The sequence below is a fragment of the Symphalangus syndactylus genome, chromosome 9 (genome assembly GCF_028878055.3).
Source record: "Symphalangus syndactylus isolate Jambi chromosome 9, NHGRI_mSymSyn1-v2.1_pri, whole genome shotgun sequence".
Lineage (NCBI taxonomy): Eukaryota > Metazoa > Chordata > Mammalia > Primates > Hylobatidae > Symphalangus > Symphalangus syndactylus.
In genome coordinates, this window is record NC_072431.2 from 69,011,845 (window position 1) to 69,037,564 (window position 25,720).

Here is a 25,720-nt window from a genome sequence, read left to right on the forward strand (position 1 = left end):
TGCTTTCATCATCAATTCAATGCATTCAGTCATCAGGATGATTGAATGATTGAACGAATGAATGAATGAATCTAAAATGGAATGCTGGAAGAAAACAAGACACAAGGAAACCAAAGCTTTTCAGCAATGTTCTAATAAAAGAATAAGAGGGCAGACTAAAGACAGCATGCATTTCAAGCTTCTTGCAACACAAATGGTAGGCAAGGGAAAATCAGGCCAGGAATTAGGAATATTAGCTTATATCTTTTGTGATACTGGATACTACTTATTCCGTGTTTAACGTGTGCCAAAGTTGATGCTAGGTGTCAGGGATACAGCAGTGACCACAGTCTCAATACACTTAATGTGTATGGATGTGGCCGGGCGTGGTGGCTCATGCCTGTAATCCCAGTAGTTTGGGAGGCCGAGGTGGATGGGTCACTTGATCCTAGGAGTTCCAGACCAGCCTGGGCAACATAGTGAAACCCCACCTCTATTAAAAATACAAAAAAAAAAAAAAAAGTTGGCCAGGCGTTGTGGCGGGCACCTGCAATCACAGCTACTCAGGAGGCTGAGGCAGGAGAACCACTTGAACCTGGGAGGCAGAGGATGCAGCAAGCCGAGATCGTGCCATTGCACTTCAGCCTGGGTGACAGAGCAAGACGCTGTCTCAAAAAAAAAAAAAAAAAGTTTATGGATGGTAGTTACGATAATCCTCTCCACCCCACATTCCTAGACAGGAAAATGAGGCAAGAAGCAAAGGTAATTTGCCCACTGCTAGGAAGTGGTGGAGCTGGGCTTGGGATTCACACTGTGATCTGAGACATCTCCTTACATCAACTAAGACAGACCCTAACATTAAGGACACAAAGGATACCTAGGGGTAGAGGTCAGGGCCTGGCTGGCATGGCACATTTCTAAATTCCTCAGGCTACTAGGAAATCCATACTCTTGCCAAACTCCCTAACAATGGGAGCTACCAGGGAAGTTATCAGCTGATTTACAACCCAGACCATGTCAACTCCAATGGACAGAATTCTGATATGCCTTACAAATAACATAAGCAACTGTGGACCTTAAGCCAGTTTCAGCCAGCTTATGGAGCCTGCACAAAAACTGTGTGTCCTCCTAAACCTTTGTTGTTGTTGCTGTTGTTTTGCAGTTTTGCCTCTCTTCAAGGGTATATCCCTTCAAGGGTCTCAACTGGAAACCTGGATGTTCACCAGGGTTCTTCCTTTTTTCCAGGCTCTGATCTCCACTTTTTTTCTCCTCAGCACTGTGAGACTGACAAAAATCTCTGCTTAATTTTTTATCTTTTGAGCACCTAGAAACAAAGATGTATTGAACTTGTATTTTACAGTTTATGAGTTGGTGAATGTCTTGAGGTGAAATTTCATGCAATCTGCTCTTCTGGGATGGAGCCCTTCAAGTTCAGGCTGACTTACTAGCCACTAACTCCAAGCCTGTAGACTCATCCCAGTGAGTACCACGATCTCAATGCCACTGCTTTCTCTTCTACCTTTATACTTGTTACAGCAAATTTCCTGAGTAAAATGCTGTGGAAAACATCCGGCTTACATCAATGCACTCTTCTCTTCTCTCTCACTTTTTGGACCCTCAAGTCTTAGTTGTCTTGTTTACTTTCCAATACCATGAAATGAAACAGCTGTTTTGTTGTTTGCTATTCAGTTTTTATAGTTCTTCTGTTTTTTTTTTTTTCAGAGTGGACCTCAATCTGTCACCCAGGCTGGGGTGGTGTAGTGGCGTGATCTCAGCTCACTGCAACCCCCACCTCCAGGGCTCAAGCGATCCTCCCACCTCAGCCTCTCGAGTAGCTGAAACCACAGACACGGACCACCACACCCAGCTAATTTCTTGTAATTTTGGTAGAGACAGGATTTTGCCATGGTGCCCAGGCTGATCTCAAACTCCTGAGCTAGGCAATCCACCCGCCTCAGCCTCCCAAAGTGCTGAGATAACAGGCGTGAGCCACTGCACCCAGCCTACAGTTCTTCGTTATAGAAGTTTAGTTTTATACAAATTACTCCACTATATCCAGTCGATGTCCAAGGAAATTATTTTCCAAACAAGACTCCAAGGTTTAATAAAAGCCCCCCAAAATCAGTGGATATAATTATATCAATATTATGAATTTCTGGCCAGGCATGATGGCTCACGACTGTAATCTCAGCACTTTGGGAGGCCAAGGTGGGCGCATCACCTGAGGTCAAGAGTTCAAAACCTGCCTGGCCAACATGGTGAAAACCCGTCTCTACTAAAAAATACAAAAATTAGATGGGTGTGGTGGCAGGTGCCTGTAATCCCAGCTACTCGGGAGGTTGAGGCAGGGAAAATTGCCTGAACCTAGGAGGCAGAGGTTGCAGTAAGCCTAGATCACCCCACTCCACTCTAGCCTGAGTGACAGAGTGAGACTGCATCTTGAAAAAAAAAAACGAATTTCTGTTCAACAAGGACACCATAAATGAAGTTAACTGATGGGGGGCAGACTGAGAGGCAATATTTGAAACCTCTAAAATTGATACTACCTAGATAACAAGACAGCAGACCCAGTATAAAAAATGGACAAAAGATATGAATAAGAAATTCACAGAAAGGTAAACCCAACAGCCTCCAGGTTTATGAAGAGAGGTTCAATTTCATTTGTGCTTAGAGAAATGCAAATGAAAAACACCAGTGGTATACACTCAACAGCCATCAAATTGGTAAAAATTATAAAGTCAGATAAATGTTGATGAGAAATTAGAGAAAAAAGAATCTTTTGTGCTGCTGGGAAGAGGGTTAGTATCACCATGCCAGAAATCAATCTAACGGGCAGTGTGTACTTTATATGCCAGCAATCCCATTCCAAATGATATATTCTAGAGAAATTCACACAGGTATGTAAGGGGCCATGAGTGAGAATGTTTATTAGAATGTTTGGGGATTAGGGATTGGGAGACATTCTGACTGCCCCTTGTTAGGGACATAAAAGAGTCAACTGGGCCAGGCACGGTGGCTCACGCCTGTAATCCCAGCACTTTGGGAGGCCGAGGTGGGCAGATCATCTGAGGTCAGGAGTTCCAGACCAGCCTGGCCAACATGGTGAAATCCTGTCTCTACTAAATATACAAAAAGTAGCCGGGCGTGGTGGTGCACACCTGTAGTCCCAGCTACTCGGAGGCTGAGGCAGAAGAATTGCTTGAACCCAGGAGGCCAAGGTTGCAGTGAGCCCAGATCACATCATTGCACTCCAGCCTCGGAGACAGAGCAAATCTCTGTCTCAAAAACAAAAAACAAAAAACAGAACAGTCAACTGACTCTGCCAGACCGCCACGCTGCCGTCATGGACACCAGCCATGTGCAGCCTATCAAGCTGGCCAGGGTCACCAAGGTCCTGGGCAGGACCGGCTCTCAGGGACACTGCACGCAGGTGCGCGTGGAATTTATGGACAACACAAGCCGCTCCAGCATCCGCAATGTAAAAGGCCCCGTGTGTGAGGGGGACGTGTTCACCCTGTTGGAGTCAGAGCGAGAGGCCTGGAAGTTGCGCTGAGCTTGGCTGCTCACTGGGTGTTGGATGTGGGGTTCGACCACTTCGCTGGTGGGAATGGTGTGCCACGATCTGCTCCTTTATTTTTTGCCCACCACACGGGAATTGAGATGCGCCTTTAAAGCATTTGTGCTTCAAATTAAAAAGAAAGAGTAAGCTGAGATGGATGGATGTGATGGAATGCTCTGTGGCGATCCATCAACTAGTGATATCTTTAGCAGGTGATTAGATCTTAAAAGCATCATGTAGAATGAAGAAAGTATGATATAGAAGGATATCTGTAGTATGAAAGGAAAATATCTTGGGCCCCCAATATCACTAAGGAAAACTAAAGGAAAACTGCTTAGGGCAAACCTGCCCCCCATTTTATTCAAAGTCACCCCTCTGCCCACTGAGATAGACCCATATCTGATTTGCCTCCTTTGGAGGGGCTAATCAGAAACTCAAAAGAATGTAACCATTTGTGTATCACCTATCTGTGACCTGGAAGTCCCTTCCCCAGTTCCAATCTTCCGCCTTTGATTCAAGTTGTCCCACCTTTCCAGACAGAACCAATGTACTTCTTACATATATTGATTGATGTCTCATCTCCCTAAATGGATAAAAGCAAGCTATGCCCCAACCACCTTGGGCACATGTCGCCAGGACCTCCTGAGGCTGTGTCACGGGCACGTCCTCAACCTTAGCAAAATAAACTTTCTAAATTAACTGAGACCTGTCTCACATTTTCTGGTTTCACAGTAGTTGCACAATAACATTCAAATACATTTTAAAACACGCACGCAAAACAACACAGTATATTTTAAAATACAGAGTAGATACAGTACTGCAGAGTGATAGAGCTCAGGTTTTATGTAGCCTGGATTCGAGTCCTCACGCTGCCATATGCTAAATGCGTGATCTTGGGAAAATTACTTCACGTATCCATGCCTCTGTTTCCTCTTCTGTTAAATGGGAACAACAAAAGAATTTTTCTTTCTTTTTTTTGAGACAGAATCTCGCTCTGTCACCCAGGCTGGAGCATAGTGGCACGATATCAGCTCACGGCAACCTCTGCCTCTGGGGTTCAAGTGATTCTCATGCCTCAGCCTCCTGAGTAGCTGAGACTACAGGCATGTGTTATAATTTTTTTATTTTTAATAGAGACGGGGCTTCACCATGTTGCCCGGGCTGGTCTCAAACTCATGAACTCAGGTGATCCACTCACTTCAGACTCCCAAAGTGTTGGGATTACAGGAGTGAGCCACCATGCCAGGCCAAAACAATGTTTCTCATAGTGCTGTTGGGAGGATGAAAGAAGATAATGTGTATAAAAGTGCTTGGAACAGGACCTTGGAAAATTAAATTGGAGTTGGCAATAATATTTATTTTCAAAGACATCTATGTATAGGCAGGATGAAAATGGGGAGTGAACATGGAGATAAAGAAAAAATAATAAAATAACACAACACGGTGTCTTTCATGGGCTTATGGTAAGGGTGTGTCCTGAATTGACAGGAATAATGAACTCAAGTTTTGGAACCTGACATTCCCCAAATCTGCAAGAGTTAAGCCTGAAACAAACAGACCAAAGCCCCAGGTTATGAATCTAGTCACTGCTGAGCAGTGAGCTTTCGCCAGCTTCCTTCTGAGAAGGAGCTCAGTGGTTTATGATGTTTTTGTGGTGTTAAGCAATGCTGCTAGGCCGGGTGCAGTGGCTCATGCCTGTAATCCGAGCACTTTGGGAGGCCGAGGCAGACGGATCACTTGAGCCCAGGAGTTCAAGATCAACCTGGGCAACATAGTGGGACCCCATCTCTATTTTAAAAAATAAAAAATAAGAAAACAATGGCTGGGTGCAGTGGCTCACACCTGTAATCCCAGCATTTTGGGAGGCCGAGGCGGGTGGATCATCTGAGGTCAGAGGTTTGAAACCAACCTGGCCAACATGGTGAAACCCTGTCTTTACTAAAAATGCAAAATTAGCCGGGCATGGTGGCACATGCCTGTAATCTCAGCTACTTGGGAGGCTGAGGCAGGAGAATCGCTTGAACCTGGGAGGCAGAGGTTGCAGTGAGCTGAAATCGTGCCATTGCACTCTAGCCTGGGCAACAAGAGTAAAACTCCATACCCTACCCCCCCCCCAACAAAAAAAAAAGAAAGAAAACATTTCTGATTGAATTTATGTAATAATTTGCCTATTGTGTCTAAGCTGTTCTTTAAAAAACTAATTGCTATTAAAATGCTTAATGAGTCAATTACTAATTATAAATCAGTGAATTAATTAATACGTCCCAAGTCACGAATCTGTTATGTTTACAAACAATTGCTACCCTCTGTCTAATCTTTGAATTTGTGCTCATGAAGAAATTGGCTACCAATGTGGTACCAGTCTCCCAGCATCCTTGAAGAAGAGTTAGGAGGTAGGGGAAAACACATGTACATCTGTCCCTAGAGGTGACTACACTGAAATCTAGCTAAGTGATATAGTTTGGATGTTTGTACCCTCCAAATCTCATATTGAAATGTGATCCCCAGTACTGGAGATGGGGTCTGGTGGGAGGGGCATGGGTCATAGGGGCGGATCCCTCATGAATGTCTTGAGGCCCTCCCCACAGTAATAAGTAGGTTCTCCCCCTATTAGCTCAAAGGAGAGCTGGCTGTTTAAAAGAGCATGGCATCTCTTGCTTTCTCTCTCACCATGTGATGTACCTGTTCCCCCTTCCCTTCCACCATGAATAAAAGCTTCCCAAGGCCTTACCAGAAGCCAATCAGATGTGGGTGCCATGATTCTTGTACAGCCTGCAGGAACCAGGAGCCAAGTAAACCTCTTTTCTTTCTAAATGACCTAGTTTTGGCTATTCCTTTATAGTAACACAAAATGGACTAAGACATTAAGTCAACAAGATACACAAAATAACACAGTTAAGTACCAACACAAGGCACAACCCAATGAGAATGAAATAGGCATTGCAGAGTGCCAGTGCTTGAGAGCAGGGCTCCCCAACCCCCGGGCCATGGACCGGAACCAGGCTACACAGCAGGAGGTGAGTGGCAGGTGAGCAAGCATTGCCGCCTGAACTCAACCTCCTGTCAGATCAGCAGCAGCGTTAGATTGTCATAGGTGCTCAAACCCTATTGTAAACTGCACATGCGAGGGATCTAGGTTGTGCACTCCTTGTGAGAATCTAATGCCTGATCATCTGTCACAGTCTCCCATCACCCCCAGATGAGACCGTCTAGCTGCAGGAAAACAGGCTCAGGGCTTCCACTGATTCTACATGATGGTGTGTTGTATAATTATTTCACTATATATTACAATGTAATAATAATAGAAATAAAGTACATAATAAATGTAATGTGGTTGCATTATCTGGAAACCATCCCTCCTCACCGGTCTGTGGAAAAACTGTCTTCCACAAAACTGGTCCCTGGTGCCAAAAAGGTTGGGGACCGCTGCTCCAGAGTTCAGAGAAGTTAGAGCAGAGATGACTTGGGCAGGCTTCTGAAGGACTTCCCCATGAATGGAATTCTGCCCAGGAGAGGCATGGGGTGAGGGCCACTTTAGGGACTGTATTTGGTGGAAGCTCAAATGCAGACTTTGTGGATTAGCTAGGCAATTCAAGTTCCAAAAGGATTTTTGGAAATTGTGGATCTTAGGGAAATGGTAGATGTTGGGCTCATTTTGTTTTAATTAGCTGAAGAACACAACAAGAAAAAAAGTTTCTCCAAAGGAGGGAAATCAGAATATCTTCATACATTTCTATTTTTGTCTGTTTCCCAAGACCTTGAGTAAAAAAAAATCTAATTCTTATAAAAATAGTGACAATGATAACGGTAGCTTGAATTTATGTTGCCTTACATCTAGTGGGTTCCATTTTTTTTTTCTTTTTTCTTTTTCTTTTTTTTTTTTTTTGAGACAGGGTCTTGCTCTGTCACCCAGGCTGGAGTGCAGTGGTGCAATCATAGCTCACCACAGCCTTGACCTCCTGGGCTCAAGTGATCCTCCTGCCTCAGCCTCTCGAGCGGCTAGGACGACAGGTGCACGCCAACAGACTCAGCTAATTTCTTTTTAATAGACAAAGTCTTGCTGTGTTGCCTAGGCCAGTCTTGAACTCCTGGGCTCAAGCAATCCTCCTGCGTTGGCCTCTGAAAATGCTCGGATTACAGGTGTGAGCCACCGTGCCTAGACAGCCAAGAATGTTGCACACATACATCATTTCCCCACATCTGCCATGAGGCAAGCATGACAAGGCCATTTTTCCTCGAGATGGAAAATAAACTGTAAGGCACTGGATGGTACCTGACATGGTCTAGAATCAGGATTTCCTGACTTTGAATTCGGTGCTGTGAGGGATGGCAAGGAAACTGCTGTTTTTCAGTCACCTGAAACCTTAGGTGAGTTGCTGTGTTGGCTAGGCTTGTCATGCACTCCAGGGCTCAAGCAATCTTCCTAGCCTGACCCAAAGCGCTGGGATTATAGGCATGAACCACCATGCAGGAGCCACGTTTGGTGGGAGTTGTGTTTTTTTGTTTTAGTTTGTTTGTTTTTTTGAGACAGAGTCTCGCTCTGCTACCCAGGCTGGAGTGCAGTGGCACGATTTCGGCTCACTGTAACCTCTGACTCCCAGGTTCAAGCCATTCTCGTGGCACAGCCTCCTGAGTAGCTAGGATTACAGGCACCCACCACCACGCCTGGCTAATTTTTGTATTTTTAGTAGAGACAGGGTTTCACCATGTTGCCCAGGCTGGTCTCAAACTCCTGACCTCAGGCGATCTGCCCACCTCAGCCTCCCAAACTGCTGAGATTACAGGCTTGAGCCACCACGCCCGGCCAGTGGGAGTTTTACGTACATTATCTCAGGCAATGCAATCACATCATGAACTAAGGCAATTTTACAGAAATGGACAGAGAATCAGAGAGCATCTTTCAGTTTGAGTTAAAATCCAGTACAATGAAGGTATGATACTGATAGTGAGAATGAGATCAGACATGGAAGCTGGAGCCTCTCTTGACACACCCTTTTCCTATGCTATGGTATGTCTTGAATTTCTGAAAATATCACTGGGCTTAAAAGTGAAGAAAATTATACTGGAAACTTTTTCTTCTTCTAAAAATCTCCACATAAATGGGTCACCTTGAAATACTGTTCTCATAATGCAGTTACGATTTTTTAGAAATTGCTGCCAGGCACGGAGGCTCACACCTGTAATCCCAGCACTTTGGGAGCCCCAGGCAGGTGGATCACCTGAGGTCAGGAGTTCAAGACCAGCCTGGCCAACATGGTGAAACCCTATCTCTATTAAAAATACAAAATTAGACGGTTGTGGTGGTGGGTACCTGTAATCCCAGCTACTCGGGAGGCTGAGGCAGGAGCACTGCTTGAACCTAGGAGGCAGAGGCTGCAGTGAGCCAAGATCGGGCCACTGCACTCCAGCCTGGGCGAGAGAGAGAGGCCCCATCTCAAAAAATAAATAAATAAAATAAAATTAAAATTGCAAGATGTAAACCACTCCTAACCATTCCAATTTACCTCTTTTGTGACTTGTGATATTACCAATATCTTACTGTTGAGACAAAGTTAGCTTTTCCCAATGACCCTTGGCAGTTTTTAGAACCCACTACTGTAGCCACCTTTTTTTTTTTTTTAAGAGAGAGTCTTGCTCTGTCGCCCAGACTGTAGTGCAGTGGTGCAATCTCAGCTCACTGCAACCTCTGCCTCATGGGTTCAAGAGATTCTCCTGCCTCAGCTTCCCAAGTGGCTGGAATTACAGGCACACGCCACCACACCCGGCTAATTTTTATATTTTTAGTAGAGTCAGGGTTTCACCATATTGGCCAGGCTGGTCTTGAACTCCTGACCTCAAACCTCAAGTGATCTACCTGTCTTGGCCTCCCAAAGTGCTGATATTACAAGCTAGAGCCACTGCGCCTGGCTGACACATCTTATACCTTATCTGCTCCCTAAATACCTCTGAATCTCCCCATCCTCAGGTTTGGGCTAAAGTAACCCCTCTTCCAAGGAAAGGTACCTCGTCACCCACAGGATTCTTGTCTTCCTCTCTAGGACTGGTTTATAAGGAAGAAAGAACGTGGTAGATAAGTGGATGAGTTTAAGAGATCTATTCCCAAAGCAAAAAGACACCTGAACCCATGAGAAGAAGGCCAAAGGAGTTACCAACAACAGAGACAAGAAACGCTGTATAAACAGCCACTTCTTAAGAAAGATGTGAGGGCCGGGCACAGTGGCTAACACCTGTAATCCAAGCACTTTGAGAGGCTGAGGCAGGCTGATCACTCGAGGTCAGGAGTTCGAGACCAGCCTGACCAACATGGTAAAGCCCCATCTCTACTAAAAATAACAAAAATTAGCTGGGTGTGGTGGTGGGCACCTGTAATCCCAGCTACTCAGGAGGCTGAGAAGGAGAATTGCTTGAACCCAGGAGGCAGAGGTTGCAGTGAGCTGGTTGCACTGCACTCTAGCCTGGGCGACAGAGCAAGATTCCGTCTCAAAAAAAGAAAAAAAGAAAAAAGAAAAGATGTGGACGTGCTTTTTTCTTCTCTTTTCTGGGGAAGTAGGTATGTAGGAAGATCCACGGAGGGGCAGTGCATTTTTGGGGGACTGATGCCCAGATTTTGTTCAGGTGATAATTATGCTGCCAGACTTCTCATCGAAAGGGCGATGGTGCATGCAGGGAAAGGGTACCTTGAGCCAGCACCCCTGAGGAAGATGTTTGTATTATGAGGACTCAGCAATCGGTCCGGGGAAGGTGTGGATGTCAGCAGAGGAGCTGCACTGCCACAAGGACTCTGTTCTGAGTGGGAGGAAGAGGACCACATAGTCTCTCTTCCCTTGCCCAGGCAGCAAAGGTCCCTTTTTGATCAGCAAATCAAATCAGCAAATAAAAGCTGATTTGATGGATCTTCTAAATGCTCAGTCTATTACTCCCATGACCCAAGGAAGCCATGGCTTTCTAAGAGAGAGTCATCATACATGTGACACTGAGCTCCATTAGAATTTGGTTTCAGGCCGGGCACGATTGGCTTTTGCCTGTAATCCCAGGACTTTGGGAGGCTGAGGCGGGCGGATCACCTGAGGTCAGGAATTCCAGACCAGCCTGGACAACATGGTGAGATCCCCGTCGCTACTAAAAATAAAAAATTACCCAGGCATGGTGGTGCATGCCTGTAATCCTAGCTACTTGGGAGGCTAAGGCATGAGAATCACTTGAACCCAGGAGGTAGAGGTTGCAGTGAGCCAAGATCATGCCACTGCACTCCAGCCTGGGTGACAGAGAGGCTGCCTCAAAAAAAAAAAAAAAAAAAAAAAAAAAGAATTTGTTTTCAGCCAGGTGCAATGGCTCATGCCTGCAATCCCAATGTTTTGGGAGGCCAAGATGGGATGACTGCTTGAACCCAGGAGTTCCACACCAGCCTGGGCAACATAGTGAGACCCTATCTCTACAAAAAAAAATTTAAAAAATAGCCAGGCATGGTGGCATGTACCTGTAGTCTCAGTTACTTGGGAGGCTGAGGTGGGAGGATCACTTGAGCCCAGGAGTTCCAGGCTGCAGTGAGCTGTGATGGCACCACTGCACGCCAGCCTCAGTAACACAGCAAGACTCTGTCTCTTAAAAGAAAAAAAAAAAGGCCAGGAGCAAAGAAGAAAACAGGCGGGGCGCGGTGGCTCAAGCCTGTAATCCCAGCACTTTGGGAGGCCGAGGCGGGCGGATCACGAGGTCAGGAGATCAAGATCATCCTGGCTAACACGATGAAACCCCGTCTCTACTAAAAGTACAAAAAATCAGCCGGGCATGTTGGCGGGCACCTGTAGTCCCAGCTACTCGGGAGGCTGAGGCAGGAGAACGGTGTGAACCCGGGAGGCAGAGCTTGCAGTGAGCCGAGATCGCGCCACTGCACTCCAGCCTGGAGGACACAGCAAGACTCCGTCTCAAAAAAAAAAAAAAAAAAAAAAGAATTTGTTTTCCATGCTGTCAGTTTGTCATTATGACAGTGTGGTCTGGACTGAAGGACTGGCCATAAATATTGTGGACATTCAGAGGAAGGAAGTGAATCCCTGACAGGCTGTGAGGCAGGAGAATAGGGTTTGGAGACAGAGAACATAAGGACTTCCTAGAGCTAAATCAAATGGAAACACTTCAGCTATGACAGGAAATATCCTCTCCATTTACATAGGGTGTAAGTCAAGTAAATGACTAGAACTTTACTTCATCCTCTTCATTTACATAAGGTGTATACCAAGTAACCAATGGAAACCTCGAGAGGGTTGTTTGTTTGAGATGGAGTCTCGCTCTGTTGCCCAGCCTGGAGTGCAGTGGTGCGATCTCAGCTCACTGCAACCTCTCCCTCTGAGGTTCCAGCGATTCTCCTGCCTCAGCCTCCTGAGTAGCTGGGATTACAGGCATGCATCACTGTGCCTGGCTAATTTTTGTTTGTAATAGAGATGGGGTTTCACCACGTTGGCCAGGCTGGTCTCCAACTCCTGACCTCAAGTGATTCACCCACCCTGGCCTCCCGAAGTGGTGAGCTTACAGGTGTGAGCCACCAAACCCAGCCTTAGAGGCTATTTAAACCCCAAAAAATTCTGTAACAGGACTCTTGAGCCCCTATGCCTGGGCCTGCTCCCAATCTGTGGAGTGTACTTTCTTTCTTTTTTTTTTTTTTTTCTTTTTTGAGATGGAGTCTCGCTTTGTCGCCCAGGCTGGAGTGCAGTGGCACGATCTCGGCTCACTGCAAGCTCCATCTCCCGGGTTCACGCCATTCTCCTGCCTCAGCCTCCCGAGTAGCTGGGACTACAGGCACCTGCCACCACGCCTGGCTAATTTTTTTGTATTCTTAGTAGAGACGGGGTTTCATTGTGTTAGCAAGGATGGTCTCGATCTCCTGACCTCGTGATCTGCCCAGCTCAGCCTCCCAAAGTGTTGGGATTACAGGTGTGAGCCATCGCACCCGGCCACTTTCATTTTTAATACATCTCTGCTTTTGTTGCTTCATTCTTTCCTTGCTTCATTTGTGCGTTTTGTCCAATTCCTTGTTCGAGATGCCAAGAACCTGGACACCCTCCCCCAGTAACACCTGGAGAGTGAGCCCCTTGTGGGAGGAGAATTGCTCACAGTTGTTTTAGCCACAGCACAAGTGTGGGCAGGGAGGAAAGGGGTCTTTCATGTAATCTGTTCCAATTCCATCATTTTACAGGTGAGGACACTGAGACACAGGGACTCATTCAAGGTCACCCATAGATACGTGGAAGGGTTGAGAATAGGATCTAGGTCTCCGACAATCACTACCATGCATTTTGGGATATTGCAGAGTACTTGCCAAAAAACCCAGGCATCATCTTTGATTCTGCGTCTTCCTTCAACACCCCATCCCTACGACCAATCCATCACCACGGTCCTCTTAAAGACTTGCAAGCACAGCCTGAATTGATCCTCTCCCCACCACTCTGGCCCAAATCAGCTCATACTGGGTTACTCCCTGACCCAGAGAAGTCAAGTCCTTCTTTTGTCCCTAACACCCCCGATCCACAGAGCCACCCGAGTCAGACTTTGAAACTGTAAATCCAGTCGGAACACACCTGTTTAAACTTCAAGCTACTTCAGACCACACAGGAAATCACATCCAGACTCATACTTGACCAGCCCTTCCCACTGCACATGTGGCACCAGCCAGCCTCCCTCAGTCTGCTCCAGCCAGACTGGCTTTCTTAATGCTCTGGGAACATGCTAAGCTGCTCCCACCTTAGGACTTTGTATCTGCTGTTCCTTCTGCACAGAATGCCATTCCCAGAGTTCTTCATAAAGCCGGCTCCACCTTGTCATTCCTTTCCTAGCCATTTCACCCTCTCTGAGAAGCCTGCCCTAACCAGTCATTCCTGAGTAGGCCCCCGTCTATCCCCGTTTTATTTCTACCATAACACTTATTCATAAATGACATTTCCTTGTTTGTTTGTTCATGTATTGTCTGTCTCCCCCTCTGTCTCTCTCATTCACGGCCAGTGCCTGAAACCTGCTGGGCACATAGTAGGCTCTTAGTAAATATCAGTTTAATTACTCAGTCAAAAGATGACAGCATAGCTGCCTCTAGGGCACAACACCCTTTTCTTTTTATATGGCATAAGGGACTTTGATCAAAGAGCTCTCTAACACCATGTAGTCTCCAGAAAACACTCTCAGTAAAGAAATGCTTTTACTTCCAGTAAAGAATAACAGAAACGGCTGGGTGCATGGCTCATGCCTGTAATCCCAGCACTTTGGGAGGCCGAGACAGCTGCATCACCTGTGGTCAGGAGTTCAAGACTAGCCTGGCCAACATGGTGAAACCCCGTTTCTACTAAAAATACAAAAATTAGCTGGGCATGATGGTGCGTGCCTATAATCCCAGCTACTTGGGAGGCTGAGGCAAGAGGATCGCTTGAACCCAGGAGGCGGAGGTTGCAGTGAGTCGAGATCAAGCCACTGCACCCCAGCCTGGGTGACAGAGCAGTACTCCATCTCAAAAACAAACAAACAAACAAACAAACAAAAACAAAACAAAACAACAACAAAAAAACGAATAACAGAAACAAGTTTTTCCAGCTTCTGCAAGAACTCAGTGAGGAGTCTGGTCTGTTATAGCATCTCTAAATACACTTTTTGGATTGGCAGATGTCACATACCCTACTAAGACAAAACTGATCACAGCCAGAAACCTGGTATCTATGGCTCACTGGCTGGTTCTGATTGGCTCACCTTGAGCCAGGATTTGAAATCAAAGTCTTTGACTTTGAAATTAATGCAAGCGACTTGCAGAATGGTGCATCTTCTTATGTCTTGTGCTTTTTCTGTGCTCTAGTTTGTCAAACTGCTGCAGCCTTTTTTTTTTTCTATATCCCTCCTGGGAGGCAGACCCAACCAATCCATCACTTGCCCAAACCTACAGATGCGGCTGCTGATGGTGGAGGGAGAACCAGGCAGGACCACCCCAGGACGTGAGTGAGTCTGCTTTCTGGGACATCTTCAAGAGAAACAGTTGCTAGCTGAAGTATGAAAAACGAAGAGTCTGCCCAGCAGCTTCCTTCTTGCATCTCTATCAAATCACTGATCTGTTGAATTGGATATGCGACCTGCAACTGCTAAATTGAAGATACCACAGGTCACCTGGCAGGATCTTCCTAAATTATGAAACTTTCATGCTCAGGGTCCTCCCATTCCTGGCTCCACCCTGACGCCTCAACAGTGGCTCAGTGGCTCCCAGTCATTTCTTCCTTTGCCAAGTGCACCCCCCTCACCTCCTTGCCTGAGGAAGATGTTGGTATTAATATGATAATGACTCCACAGTTAGTCCAGGGAAGGCGTGCATGTCAGCAGAGAAGGAGCTGCTCCGCCACAAGGACTTGGCTCTGGGTGAGGGGAAGGGGCCCACATAGGCTTGTCCCTTGGCCAGGCGGCAATGCTCCCTTTTTGAGGCTAGTGGCAAATGAAAGCCGATTTGAGGGGTCCTCCAAACGCTCAATCTCTGCATCACTTCCGTGACCCAAGGAAGCCAAGGCTGCATTACTTCCATGACCCAAGAAAGCTGGTGTAGATCACTAGTGATCTCAACTCATTCCTGGACTATTACAGGTACAGCCGTACAAATGCCCCAGGTGCTGGGCTGTCCCCCCTTGCACAGTCTGCTAGATTCTTCTTTCTAAAACCAAGTTCCACCATGCTCTCATCGGCTTGGCCCCTGTAGGATCCCTGCATCCTTCCTGCCTTCACATTCAAAGCTCATCAAGACCTGTCCAGCTTCTTCTAATCCCCAGAAAGTCTTCTTTAATTCCTCTAGTGGGAGAAAGTGTCTTCCTCTTTAGCTTGTCATAAATGCCTTTTGCATGGCTTTTGTGACTCAGTCCTCCATAATTTATTTACTTTTTGGAGATAAGGTCTTGCCCTGTCATCCAGTTTAGAGTGCAGTGGCGTGACCACAGCTCACTACAGCCTCAAACTCCTGGGCTCAAGCAATCTTCCTTCCTCAGCCTCTTGAGTAGCTGGGACTACAGGCACGCACCACTACACCTAGCTGATATTTTTAATTTTTTGCAGGAACAGGGTCTCGTTATGTTGCCCAGAGTGGTCTTGAACTCCTGGCCTCAAGCAAGCATTCCACTTCGGCCTCCCAAGTAGCTGGGAATACAGGCATGAGCCACCACAGCTGCCTTAGTCCTCCACACTTTATCTTAATCTGTTGGTGCCCATGACTTCTCTCCTCCATCCTGTTCTTCATCTTAGTACTTTCCACATGGCCTTGTTCCCTGAACTATTTAAGTAGATGCGATCAACACACACTTGTGGTAAAAGAATGGATTTATCATCTTAAATGACCACTCCAGGCCACTAAAATTGCTGTATCGTTGGCAGGAGAAAGATATAGTTACCTCTTTTTCTCCTTTATATACTGTCAAGGCTTTGGAGACAAGCCAATTTCTTGCTTTGATATATATATTCTCTTTCTGGTGTTTTCCGCATTCTAAGGTGCTTTCACGCCTATTACGGTATTTTATCTTCACAATAGCTCTTTTGAGATGTGTGTAGAAGTGTTTTGAATAATTGTTGATAAAGTTTCCTGAGAAATAAATATTTACTGAGTGCCATTTATGTGTTAGGCACTGTGCTGGGAGTGGGGACCCAAGGGCCGGCAGGGCTTTGCAGAGACTGACAAGCAGAGGACCAATTTCCATGTCATGGGGCAGATGCCCTGATGGGGCTGGGCTGACGTTTCTACAGGGGAACATAGGAGGCACCTGTCTCCTGGGGAATGAGGGAGGCAGCTAGGATATGTCTTCACAGACAGGGAGAGCTAGCCAGGCAAGGTGGGGCAGTGTGGACAAAAAAACACGATCTCGGTCTCTCAAAGGAAAGAGAACCTGAGAATCTGGCTTACTGGAACAACTGCAATGAATTCACTATTGCTAGAGAATCAGGGGTAAAAGCTGGGCACATTGGCTCACGCCTGTAATCCCAGCACTTTGGGAGGCTGACGCGGGAGGACTGCTTGAGGCTAGGAATTTGAGGCCAACGTGGGCAACACAGCAAGACATCACCTTTATGAGAAATTTAAAAATGGGGCCAAGCACTGTGGCTCATGCCTGTAATCACAGCACTTTAGGAGGCTGAGGGGCCGATCATGTGAGTTCAGGTGTTCAAGACCAGCCTGGCTAACAGCTTGAAACCCCGTCTCTACTAAAAATACAAAAAAATTAGCTGGGCGTGTTGGCACACACCCGTATTCCCAGCTGCTAGGGAGGCTGAGGGAGGAGAAACATTTGAAACAGGGGGACGGAGGTTGCAGTGAGCCGAGATCGTGCCACTGCACTCCAGCCTGGGCAATAGAGTGGGACTCCATCTCAAAAACTTAAAATTTAAAAAAATTAAAAAATAAAAATAAAAATTAGCTGGGCATAGTGGTGTGCACCTGTAGTCCTAGCTTCTCAGGAGGCTGAGGCAGGAGGATCGCATGAGCCTGGGAGGCCATGGCTGCAGTGAGCTGTGATCATGCCACTGTACTCCAGCTTGGGTGACAGAGTAAGACCCCATCTCAAACATTAAAAAGATACGGATTGAGAACTGACTGCTGGATTTAGCAACATGGTGGTCATCAGTGACCTCCACTAGAGCTGTTTTGTTTTATGGAATGGTAAGAATGAAAATCCAGACAGAGTAGATTCAGGAGTCAATGAGAGAAGAGAATTGGCAGCAGTGAGTATAGACCACTATTTGGGGGGTTGATTCAGAGCAGAGGAGTGAGGTTTAACTCTTCTCTACAGGGGAACAAACAGTTTCATTTGACTATTATTATTTGTTTTACCCACATCTTACAAGGCGTGGAATGTTGTTTTTTAGGATGACGGTTGTCTAAGTATGTTTATATCTGTATTAGTCCCTTCTCATACTGCTAACAAAGATATACCCAAGTCTGGGTAATTTGTAACGGAAAGAGGTTTAATGGATTCACAGTCCCACATGGCTGGGGAGACCTCACAGTCATGGCAGAAGATGAAGGAAAAGCAAAGGGACATCCTATATGGCGGCAGGCAGGAGAGAGTGAGAGCCAAGCAAAACAGAAAACCCCTGATAAAACCATCAGATCTCATGAGACTTATTCACTACCACGAAAACAGTATGGAGGAAACCGCCCCCATGGTTCAGTGATCTCCCACCAGGTCCCTCCCACAACACGTGGGAATTATGGGAGCTACAATTCAAGAAGAGATTTGGGTGGGGACACAGCCAAACTGTATCAGTATTCTAATGGGAATGACACAGTGGAGAGGTTGAAAAGCTGATGAACTTTTTACACACGTTCCTTTATTTCAATCTCAAAATGCTCTTTGAGGTCAACATGACCCCTACTCCATAAGTGAGAACTGCAGGAATCAGTGAATTTAGAGATTCCACACTTAGTCAATGGCACAGCAGGGGTTCAAATCCAGGTCTGTTGAACCCCCAAATGAACGCTTTCTCCACTGGTCGAAGTGGAAAATATTACAGAACATACTGCATTGCTTTCCTTAGATTAAAAAACTAACCAACATGGAGGTAATATAGGGCACAGACCTTAAGTTTTGAGCGTGCCCTGGTTCAATAAGCCCCTGATGTTCTGGAACTCAGGAGATCCGTCCCGGAAGGAGTCAGATTCCAACATGACCTGACTATGATGCACTTATTTCAGACCAAGCAGAGAGACAACCTCCTCTGGGAGGAAAGTCAGAAGTAGAATGTACTCTAAGAGGGCTTGAGGGCTGAAGATTGAAAAGCCGCTGTTCAGTCTGGCACCTGGGTGATACCTGGTGATCTCAGAGCCGGCAGTTTCACTGAAAGTCCCCAACCGAGATAGTATAGACTGGGCCATCTATGTTCTGGATTTTTTTTTTTTTTTTTTTTTTTGAGATGGAGTCTCACTCTGTCACCCCAGGCTGGAGAGCAATGGTGCTATCTCAGCTCACTGCAAACTCTGCCTCCTGGGTTCAAGCAATTCTCCTGCCTCAGCCTCCCAAGTAGCTAGGATTACAGACATGTGCCACCATGTCCAGCTAATTTTTGTATTTTTAGTAGAGACAGAGTATCATCATGTTGGCCAGGCTGGTCTCGAACTCCTGACCTCAAGCGATCCTCACTCCTCAGCCTCCCAAAGTGCCGAGATTATAGGCATGAGCCACTGTGCCCAGCCCGTTCTGGAATTTTAATAGCAGAAAGGAACTTTGTTTCCTTTTGTGATGAGGGGGATGATCGAGGGCACATATGTATGCTGTAGGGGAGGATTGGGAGCTACAGAAAGACTGCAGATATGAGTGCCCAGAAATTTTACTATTGGACATTACTTCAATTTAAAGTATTTTTTTAATTATTATTATTTTTGTTTAGATAACCTTTTTTTTTTTTTTTTTTTACAGAGGTAGGGTCTTGCTATGTTGCCCAGGCTGATCTCAAACTCCTGGCCCCAAGTTATCCTCCAGACTCAGCCTCCCACAGTGCTGGGATTACAGGGGCTGACTGTGTCCAGTCCCAACTTAAAAGTTTTGATTGTATGTAGCACTGTAGGCACACAGCAAGCCAGGAGCCTTTACATTTTATTTTATTATTTTATTTTGTTTTTTGAGACAGAGTCTCACTGTCACCCAAGTTGGAGTGCAGTGGCACAATCTCAGCTCGCTGCAATCTCTGCCTCCCAGGTTCAAGCGATTCTTCTGCCTCAGCCTCCTGAGAATCTGGAATTACAGGCACCCACCATAATGCCTGGCTAATTTATGTATTTTTAGTGGAGGTGAGGTTTCACCACGTCGGCCAGGCTGGTCTCAAAACTCGAGACCTCAGGTGATCCACCCACCTCGGCCTCCCAAAGTGCTGGAATTACAGGCGTGAGCCACCGCGCCCAGCCCTATACTTTATTTTTTTGATAGTCAATTCCTGCATCTCCCTTCACGGGAGCTTTATGAATTGGTGGGGAGGTGGTGAAAGTGAAATGAGACACCAAGAGAAGCTCTGAAATTAATCATCTTGTTTCTATCTCAGCCGAAGACATGGTCTGGATGCTGAAGTAATCAAGCAGCCACTCTCAGCTTTGATGGACAATTCACTTTCATTTTCTGTGAGAGAATTTTGATTTACTTCTTTCAGAAAGATTGACAGGAGGTAGGTGGGACTGTGACTTTTTAATTTTTGGTTAAATCTAATATTTTTCTTGACTGTAAGAATTTATCATTAATGATTCTGGAAAGACAAAAAAGTGATGAAATCTGATACAAAAGCCTAAAAAGGAAAATAAAGAGGTTTAAAAAAATAAAACAAAGACATTCTTTTTGTAGTAAGAAACTCAGAGATGAAATATTTCACTCTGCAAAAAATCAAACCCTAATAAAGACACCACTCTCAAACCTTGACACTCTTTCTCTACCCCATTACGATCTGTCGCCTGTACCAATCACTGCAAACCTAAAATACCTTCCTCAATGTACAAATGGCAAACCTCTTAAGTAACTTCAGTTCTCAGACAGATTAATGCAATTTTCCAGTGAGTTAGACAGAAATGAAGTAAGTTGATTCTCTGGATTTTTTGTTGTTTTTGAAGGAGGAGAAGAAACTAGGAATGTTCTCATTTTAAGACTGAAAAATTTAGGCTGGGTGCTGTGGCTCCTCACACCTCGCACTAAGAAAGTGCAGGTTTCTGCTGGGCGCGGTGGCTCACGCTTCTAATCCCAGCACTTTGGGAGGCCGAAGCAGGCAGATCACCTGGGGTCAGGAGTTCGAGACCAACCTGGCCAACATGATGAAACCCCGTCTCTATTAAAAATACAAAAATTAGCAGGGCGTGGTGGCACGCACCTGTAATCCCAGCTACTTGGGAGGCTGAGGCAGAAGAATCTCTTGAACTTGGGAGGCAGAAGTTGCAGTGAGCCCAGATTGTGCCATTGCACTCCAGCCTGGGTGACAAGAGTGAAACTCCATCTCAAAAACAAAAAAAAAAAAAAGAAAGAAAAATAAAAAGAAAGTGCAGTAATTACCAATCTCTTACATGATATATTCCATCATGGTGAAGTCTGGGATTTTAATGAACCTATCATCTTAATAGCGTACATTGTACCCAACAGATAGTTTTTCAAATCCCACCTCCCTCCCAACCTCTCCCTTTATGGAGCCCCCAGTATCTCTTGTTCCCGTTTGTCAGGTTTCTTGCCCTGTTCTCATACTGGTCTTGTTAAAATGAGCTTATTATTAGTTTGATCCATTCTCTGTCTCATGTGACTTTTGGCTTCCTCCAGTTCCCTGTCTTCACTGTAACACACAACAGACAACTCAGGGAGGCCCCTTTGTGTAGTCTTCCTATCTGTCAAAGACCTTATTGGTCCTTGACAAAGCACCAACAGACTACCAAGTTTGCCCAGGCACATGTGGTATATACAGTTCCTGGGAGAAGGGGAAGCTCATTTTCCTTTCCTCAAAAGGACTTGCCTCTCCACCCATCTTAGGAAAGTTTTCCAAATATATAAAAACAACAAAGTCTGGATTCTCCAATCCTATGTTTGCGATCTCCAAGAAAGAACAGAACACACTTCTGGACAACTCGCCCAAACTTCAGAGCTGATCACAATGGTGCTAGTCATATTATGTAGTCTCTTCCATTAGATTTCGTGTTAGCTTGTCATTCAAAACCAGGCAGAAAGGCAGCTCCTCCTGCACCGTGAGACCTGACCCATCACTGCTACCTTAACAGACTGAGTCTCCCACCCAGCCTCACAACAGACATTGTCCAGAGTTCTTTCTTGACTGACAGATCAGACCCTCAGATCACTTTCTAACATGTTGCCTAACTTCTCCGAGTGGCTTTCCTTATGACAGGAGACCTGGAGTATCAGGCTTTCACATGCCGGTACTTTGGGTCACTTGTTAGTTATAAAAGATAGGCATAGGCTGCTCAATTAAAGCAAGAATGTTCTGGAAGCTGTGGCACTATCAAAGGCTAGAAGAGAAAGCAAACTGAATGGCGTGTCCCTCTCCTTTTCATCAGATTTAGTAGCAGTGAAATACCTGTCAAGGTAGGCAGTGATGGGTCAGGTCTCATGGTTCAGGAGGAGCTTCCTTTCTGCCTGGTCTTAAATGACAAGCTAACATGAAATTTAATATCCACATAATGTGACTGGCACCATTGTGATCAGTTCTGAAGGTTAGACAAGTTGTCCAGAAGTGTGTTCTGTTCTTTCTTAGAGATCGCAAGCATATGATTGGAGAATCCAGACTTTGTTGTTTTTAAATATTTGGAAAACTTTCCTAAGATGGGTGGAAAGTCCTTTTGAGGAAAGGAAAGTTGGCTTCCCCTTCTCCCAGGAATATCTACCAAAATGACTATGTTCCTTTCCCAGAGCATAGAGCATAGGGGTATACCAGTTCTCCTGATGAGATGAGATGATACAGATAGAAGAGACTTGGAGTTCAGGACATCTCTACATATTCCCGGGTTTTGACTTTTTGCCTTTCCAGCTTTTTTTTTTTTTAAGTGGGGGAAGGATATGTGTGGTGAATACTTTCAGCAAAGGTGAGAGATGACGGTCACCCACTCCCAACTCCATCAGCACAAGAGGACAGTGGTCAGACTCCATGGTGCTCATAGGACCAGAATCTATTTCTAGTTCTAGTCTCTTTCAATTCCTGGGCAAACCAAATGTGATGTCTCTTCACAGTTGTATTCTTTTTCAAAAATGCATATTTAGGCGGGGCGCAGTGGCTCAGGCCTGTAATCCCAGCACTTTGGGAGGCTGAGGCAGGCAGATCATCTGAGGTCAGGAGTTCGAGATCAGTCTGGTCAACATGGTGAAATCCCGTCTCTACTAAAAATACAAAAATTCGCCAGGCGTGGTGGTGGGTGCCTGTAATCTCAGCTGCTCTAGAGGCTGAGGCAGGAGAATCACTTGAACCCAGGAGATGGAGGTTGCAGTGAGCCAGGACGGCGCCACTGCACTCCAGCCTGGGCAACTGAGAGAGACTCCATCCCAAATAAAATAAAATAAAATAAAATAACTAATAAAATAAAAGCATATTTAGAGGATACAGATGCAGGTTTCTTACATGTATATATTGCATCATGAACCCATCATCTGGACAGTGTACACTGTACCCAATAGGGAATTTTTCAAATCTCACTTCCGTCCCAGCCTCTCCCTTTATGGAGTCCCCAGTATCTATCATTCCCTCTGTACGTCCATTCGTACCCATTTGTTTAGCTCTCATTTATAAGTAAGAACATGCGGTATTTGACTTTCTGTTTCTGAGCTATTTCACTGAGGACAGTAGCTTCCACTTCCATCCAAGTTGCTGCAAAAGATACGATTTCATTCTTTTTTATGGCTGAGTAGTATTCCATGGTGTCTATGTGCCACATTTTCTTTATCCATTCCTCCACTGATGGATATTTAGGTTGATTCCATATCTTTGCTATTGTGAATAGTGCTGCAACAAACATACCAGTGCAAGTATCTTTTTGATATAATGATTTCTTTCCTGGTATTGGGACTGCTGGATTGAATGGCAGTTCTAATTTCAGATCTTTGTTAATAGTTATATTCTTCCACTCAACCTCCATGCAGGTGCAGACTCCTACAGTATTATCTGGTCGTGATATTAAGACTTTTTATTTTATTCTAATTTAATTTTTTTTTTGAGACAGAGTCTCACTCTGTTGCCCAGGTGGAGTGCAGTGGCTCAATCTCAGCTCACTGCAACCTGCACCTCCCAGGTTCAAGTGATTCTCCTGCCTCAGCCTCCTGAGTAGCTGGGATCACAGGCTTGTGCCACCACACCCCGCTAATTTTTATATTTTTAGTAGAGATGGGGTTTCACCATGTTTCCCAGGCTGGTCTTGAACTCCTGACCTAAGGTGATCTGTTTGCCTTGGCCTCCCAAAGTGCTGGAATTACAGGCATGAGCCACTGCTCCTAAGACTTTTTATCTTAAATGAATTTCACATAATCAGCAAAGTTACTATCATTGTCAGTCCAATGAGTCCATACCTATAATACATAAGGTATCTGAAAGATTACTTCTCATTCATTTATTCACAATGGCAGGAACTGCGCCAGATACTGGGTATACAATAGCAAACAAGACAGACAAGGAATCAAACCGAGCTTACATCCCCTCTTCTAAAGACAGATATTTACATCCTAATAGAAATTTCCCTACCAAATGTATTTATACATAGAACCCAGTTCTGTTTCAATGTTAGCACATGAGATCTAGCTGACGAAAATGTTACCTGTATTTCTCCCTTGGGAGTCAGCCCCATAGACCAGTAATTACCAATCTCTTTTCTGCCATAAAACCCATAATAGATTACGTTCACATGTGTACTGTACTCCCATGGGTACTGTTACATGAAATTTGCAAACTTCTTTCTCTCACTATTAAAACAAACAAAAAGGAGTAAGAAAATGTGTGTGGGCAATTCTCCATTTGCCGTCTCCACAAGCCATTCCCTGCACCTCTCTGCCCTGGGCCCTTGGAAACTGATCTCTGTAGATTGCATCTCCTAGACAAACTTGCTGCTAGCTTCTGTTTGGGTGAGGCCAGTTCAGACAATGGCAAGAAATCCAAGGGCAGCAGAAGAGAGAGGGCAGGGTCCTCTTCCCCTGCATACTTTCTGACAAAACTCTGCTACTCTGGCAGTAGCTATGTCTCTTCATAAGCCCATTTCCCGCTACGTGGGAGGTTCCAGTAACCCTTTCCCTTCAGCCCTTGGAGTGGGAACATTTTCCAGCTATTGTAGCCTCAGGGAGCCTCATTATATCTTGTTTGTTCCTTTCACCTGCCTATCCTATGTCCATCATCTCTTCATTTGTATCTGTGTATTCCGTTTTCTCATAAAACAAGATGCAAGTGAAAGATAGGAAAGTTATTATAAGAATAACCTTGTGGCCAGGCCCAATGGCTCACACCTGCAATCCCAGGATTTTGAGAGGATGAGGCTGGAGGATCACTTGAGGCCAGCAGTTCGAGACCAGCCTGGGCAACATAGCAAGACCCTATCTCTAAAAAAAAAAAAGTTTAAAAAATCAGTCATGCCTGGTGCCATGCATCTGTTGTTCCAGCTACTTGAGGCTGAGGCAGGAGGATCACTTGAGCCCAGGAGTTTGAGGCTGCACTGAGCTGTGATGGCACCACTGCACTGCAGCCTGGGTGAAAGAGAGAGACCCAGCCTCCAAGAAATTAATTAATGTGAGTAGAAGCTAATTACCTGTAACAAATACCAATACTGAGTCCATGCTGGGAACTGCTGGCAAAAGCCATGCCATATTTGAGCCCTCTGCATTTGCTACCGTTTGAATGGACATTCTGGACTATATAGAGAGTGAATATTTCCCCTCATCTCAACCTTTCACACTGGTGAGCTCAGGAGGCTAGAAAGTGTGAGACTGACTAAGAAGATTTCAAATTCTCCTAGAAACCTTTCATTATCCAATACTTTTTAAAATTCCACTTTGGGTGCGGTAAGGAGATTTCTCTTCCACATCTTTTCTACAAATTGCTGAAAGCTTTAAACCGGTTTTATCTATAGTATGTCACAGCAAATGTGGGTCTTTTTTCCTTCTAGTGCCTGATCTGTCAGGAATTGCCAGGCCAAAAAGAAAAAAGACAATCCCTGGTGAGATGAAATAAAGTAACAAGGAAAAATGACATCAGAAGAGATCAGTGGGATCTCATCAATTCAACGCTTACTCAAATTCTAGTAACCTTGAAAGATCAAGTATAATAAATTCTCATATAAGGATCTGAGTTTGGCCTTCAAATACTACAAAGAGGACAGGTTTAAACATAGGTATCCAAGATTTGAAACTGGTATTTAAGTTTTGGAATCTCAGTTACCAGGTAAACCTGGAAAGTTTACTCTTGCTAGTCTCACAAATTAGGGTCACCTGTACTAAACAGTAAGCTCCAAGAAACTTGATTATTATTATTATTATTATTATTTTTGAGACAGAGTCTCGCTCTGTCACCCAGTCTGCAGTGTGGTGGTGCGATCTCAGCTCACTGCAACCTCCGACTCCCTGGTTCAAGCGATTCTCCTGCCTCAGCCTCCAGAGTAGCTGGGATTACAGGCGCATGCCACCACGCCCAGCTAATTTTTGTATTTTTAGTAGAGACAGGGTTTTACCATGTTGACCATGTTGGCCAGGATGGTCT

At 45.2% G+C, this 25,720-nt stretch overlaps 2 protein-coding genes across 16 annotated transcripts in view; one reads left to right on the forward strand and one right to left on the reverse strand.

The window, feature by feature from the left end:
• Positions 1-25,720, reverse strand: part of CALN1 (calneuron 1) — a 676,810-nt gene that overhangs the window by 155,886 nt on the left and 495,204 nt on the right. The window lies entirely within an intron of this gene.
• Positions 3,313-6,537, forward strand: LOC129489811 (small ribosomal subunit protein eS28-like). The gene has a single exon (XM_055292967.2). The coding sequence runs from the start codon at positions 3,323-3,325 to the stop codon at positions 3,530-3,532; it is 210 nt and encodes a 69-aa protein (XP_055148942.1). The 5' UTR covers positions 3,313-3,322; the 3' UTR covers positions 3,533-6,537.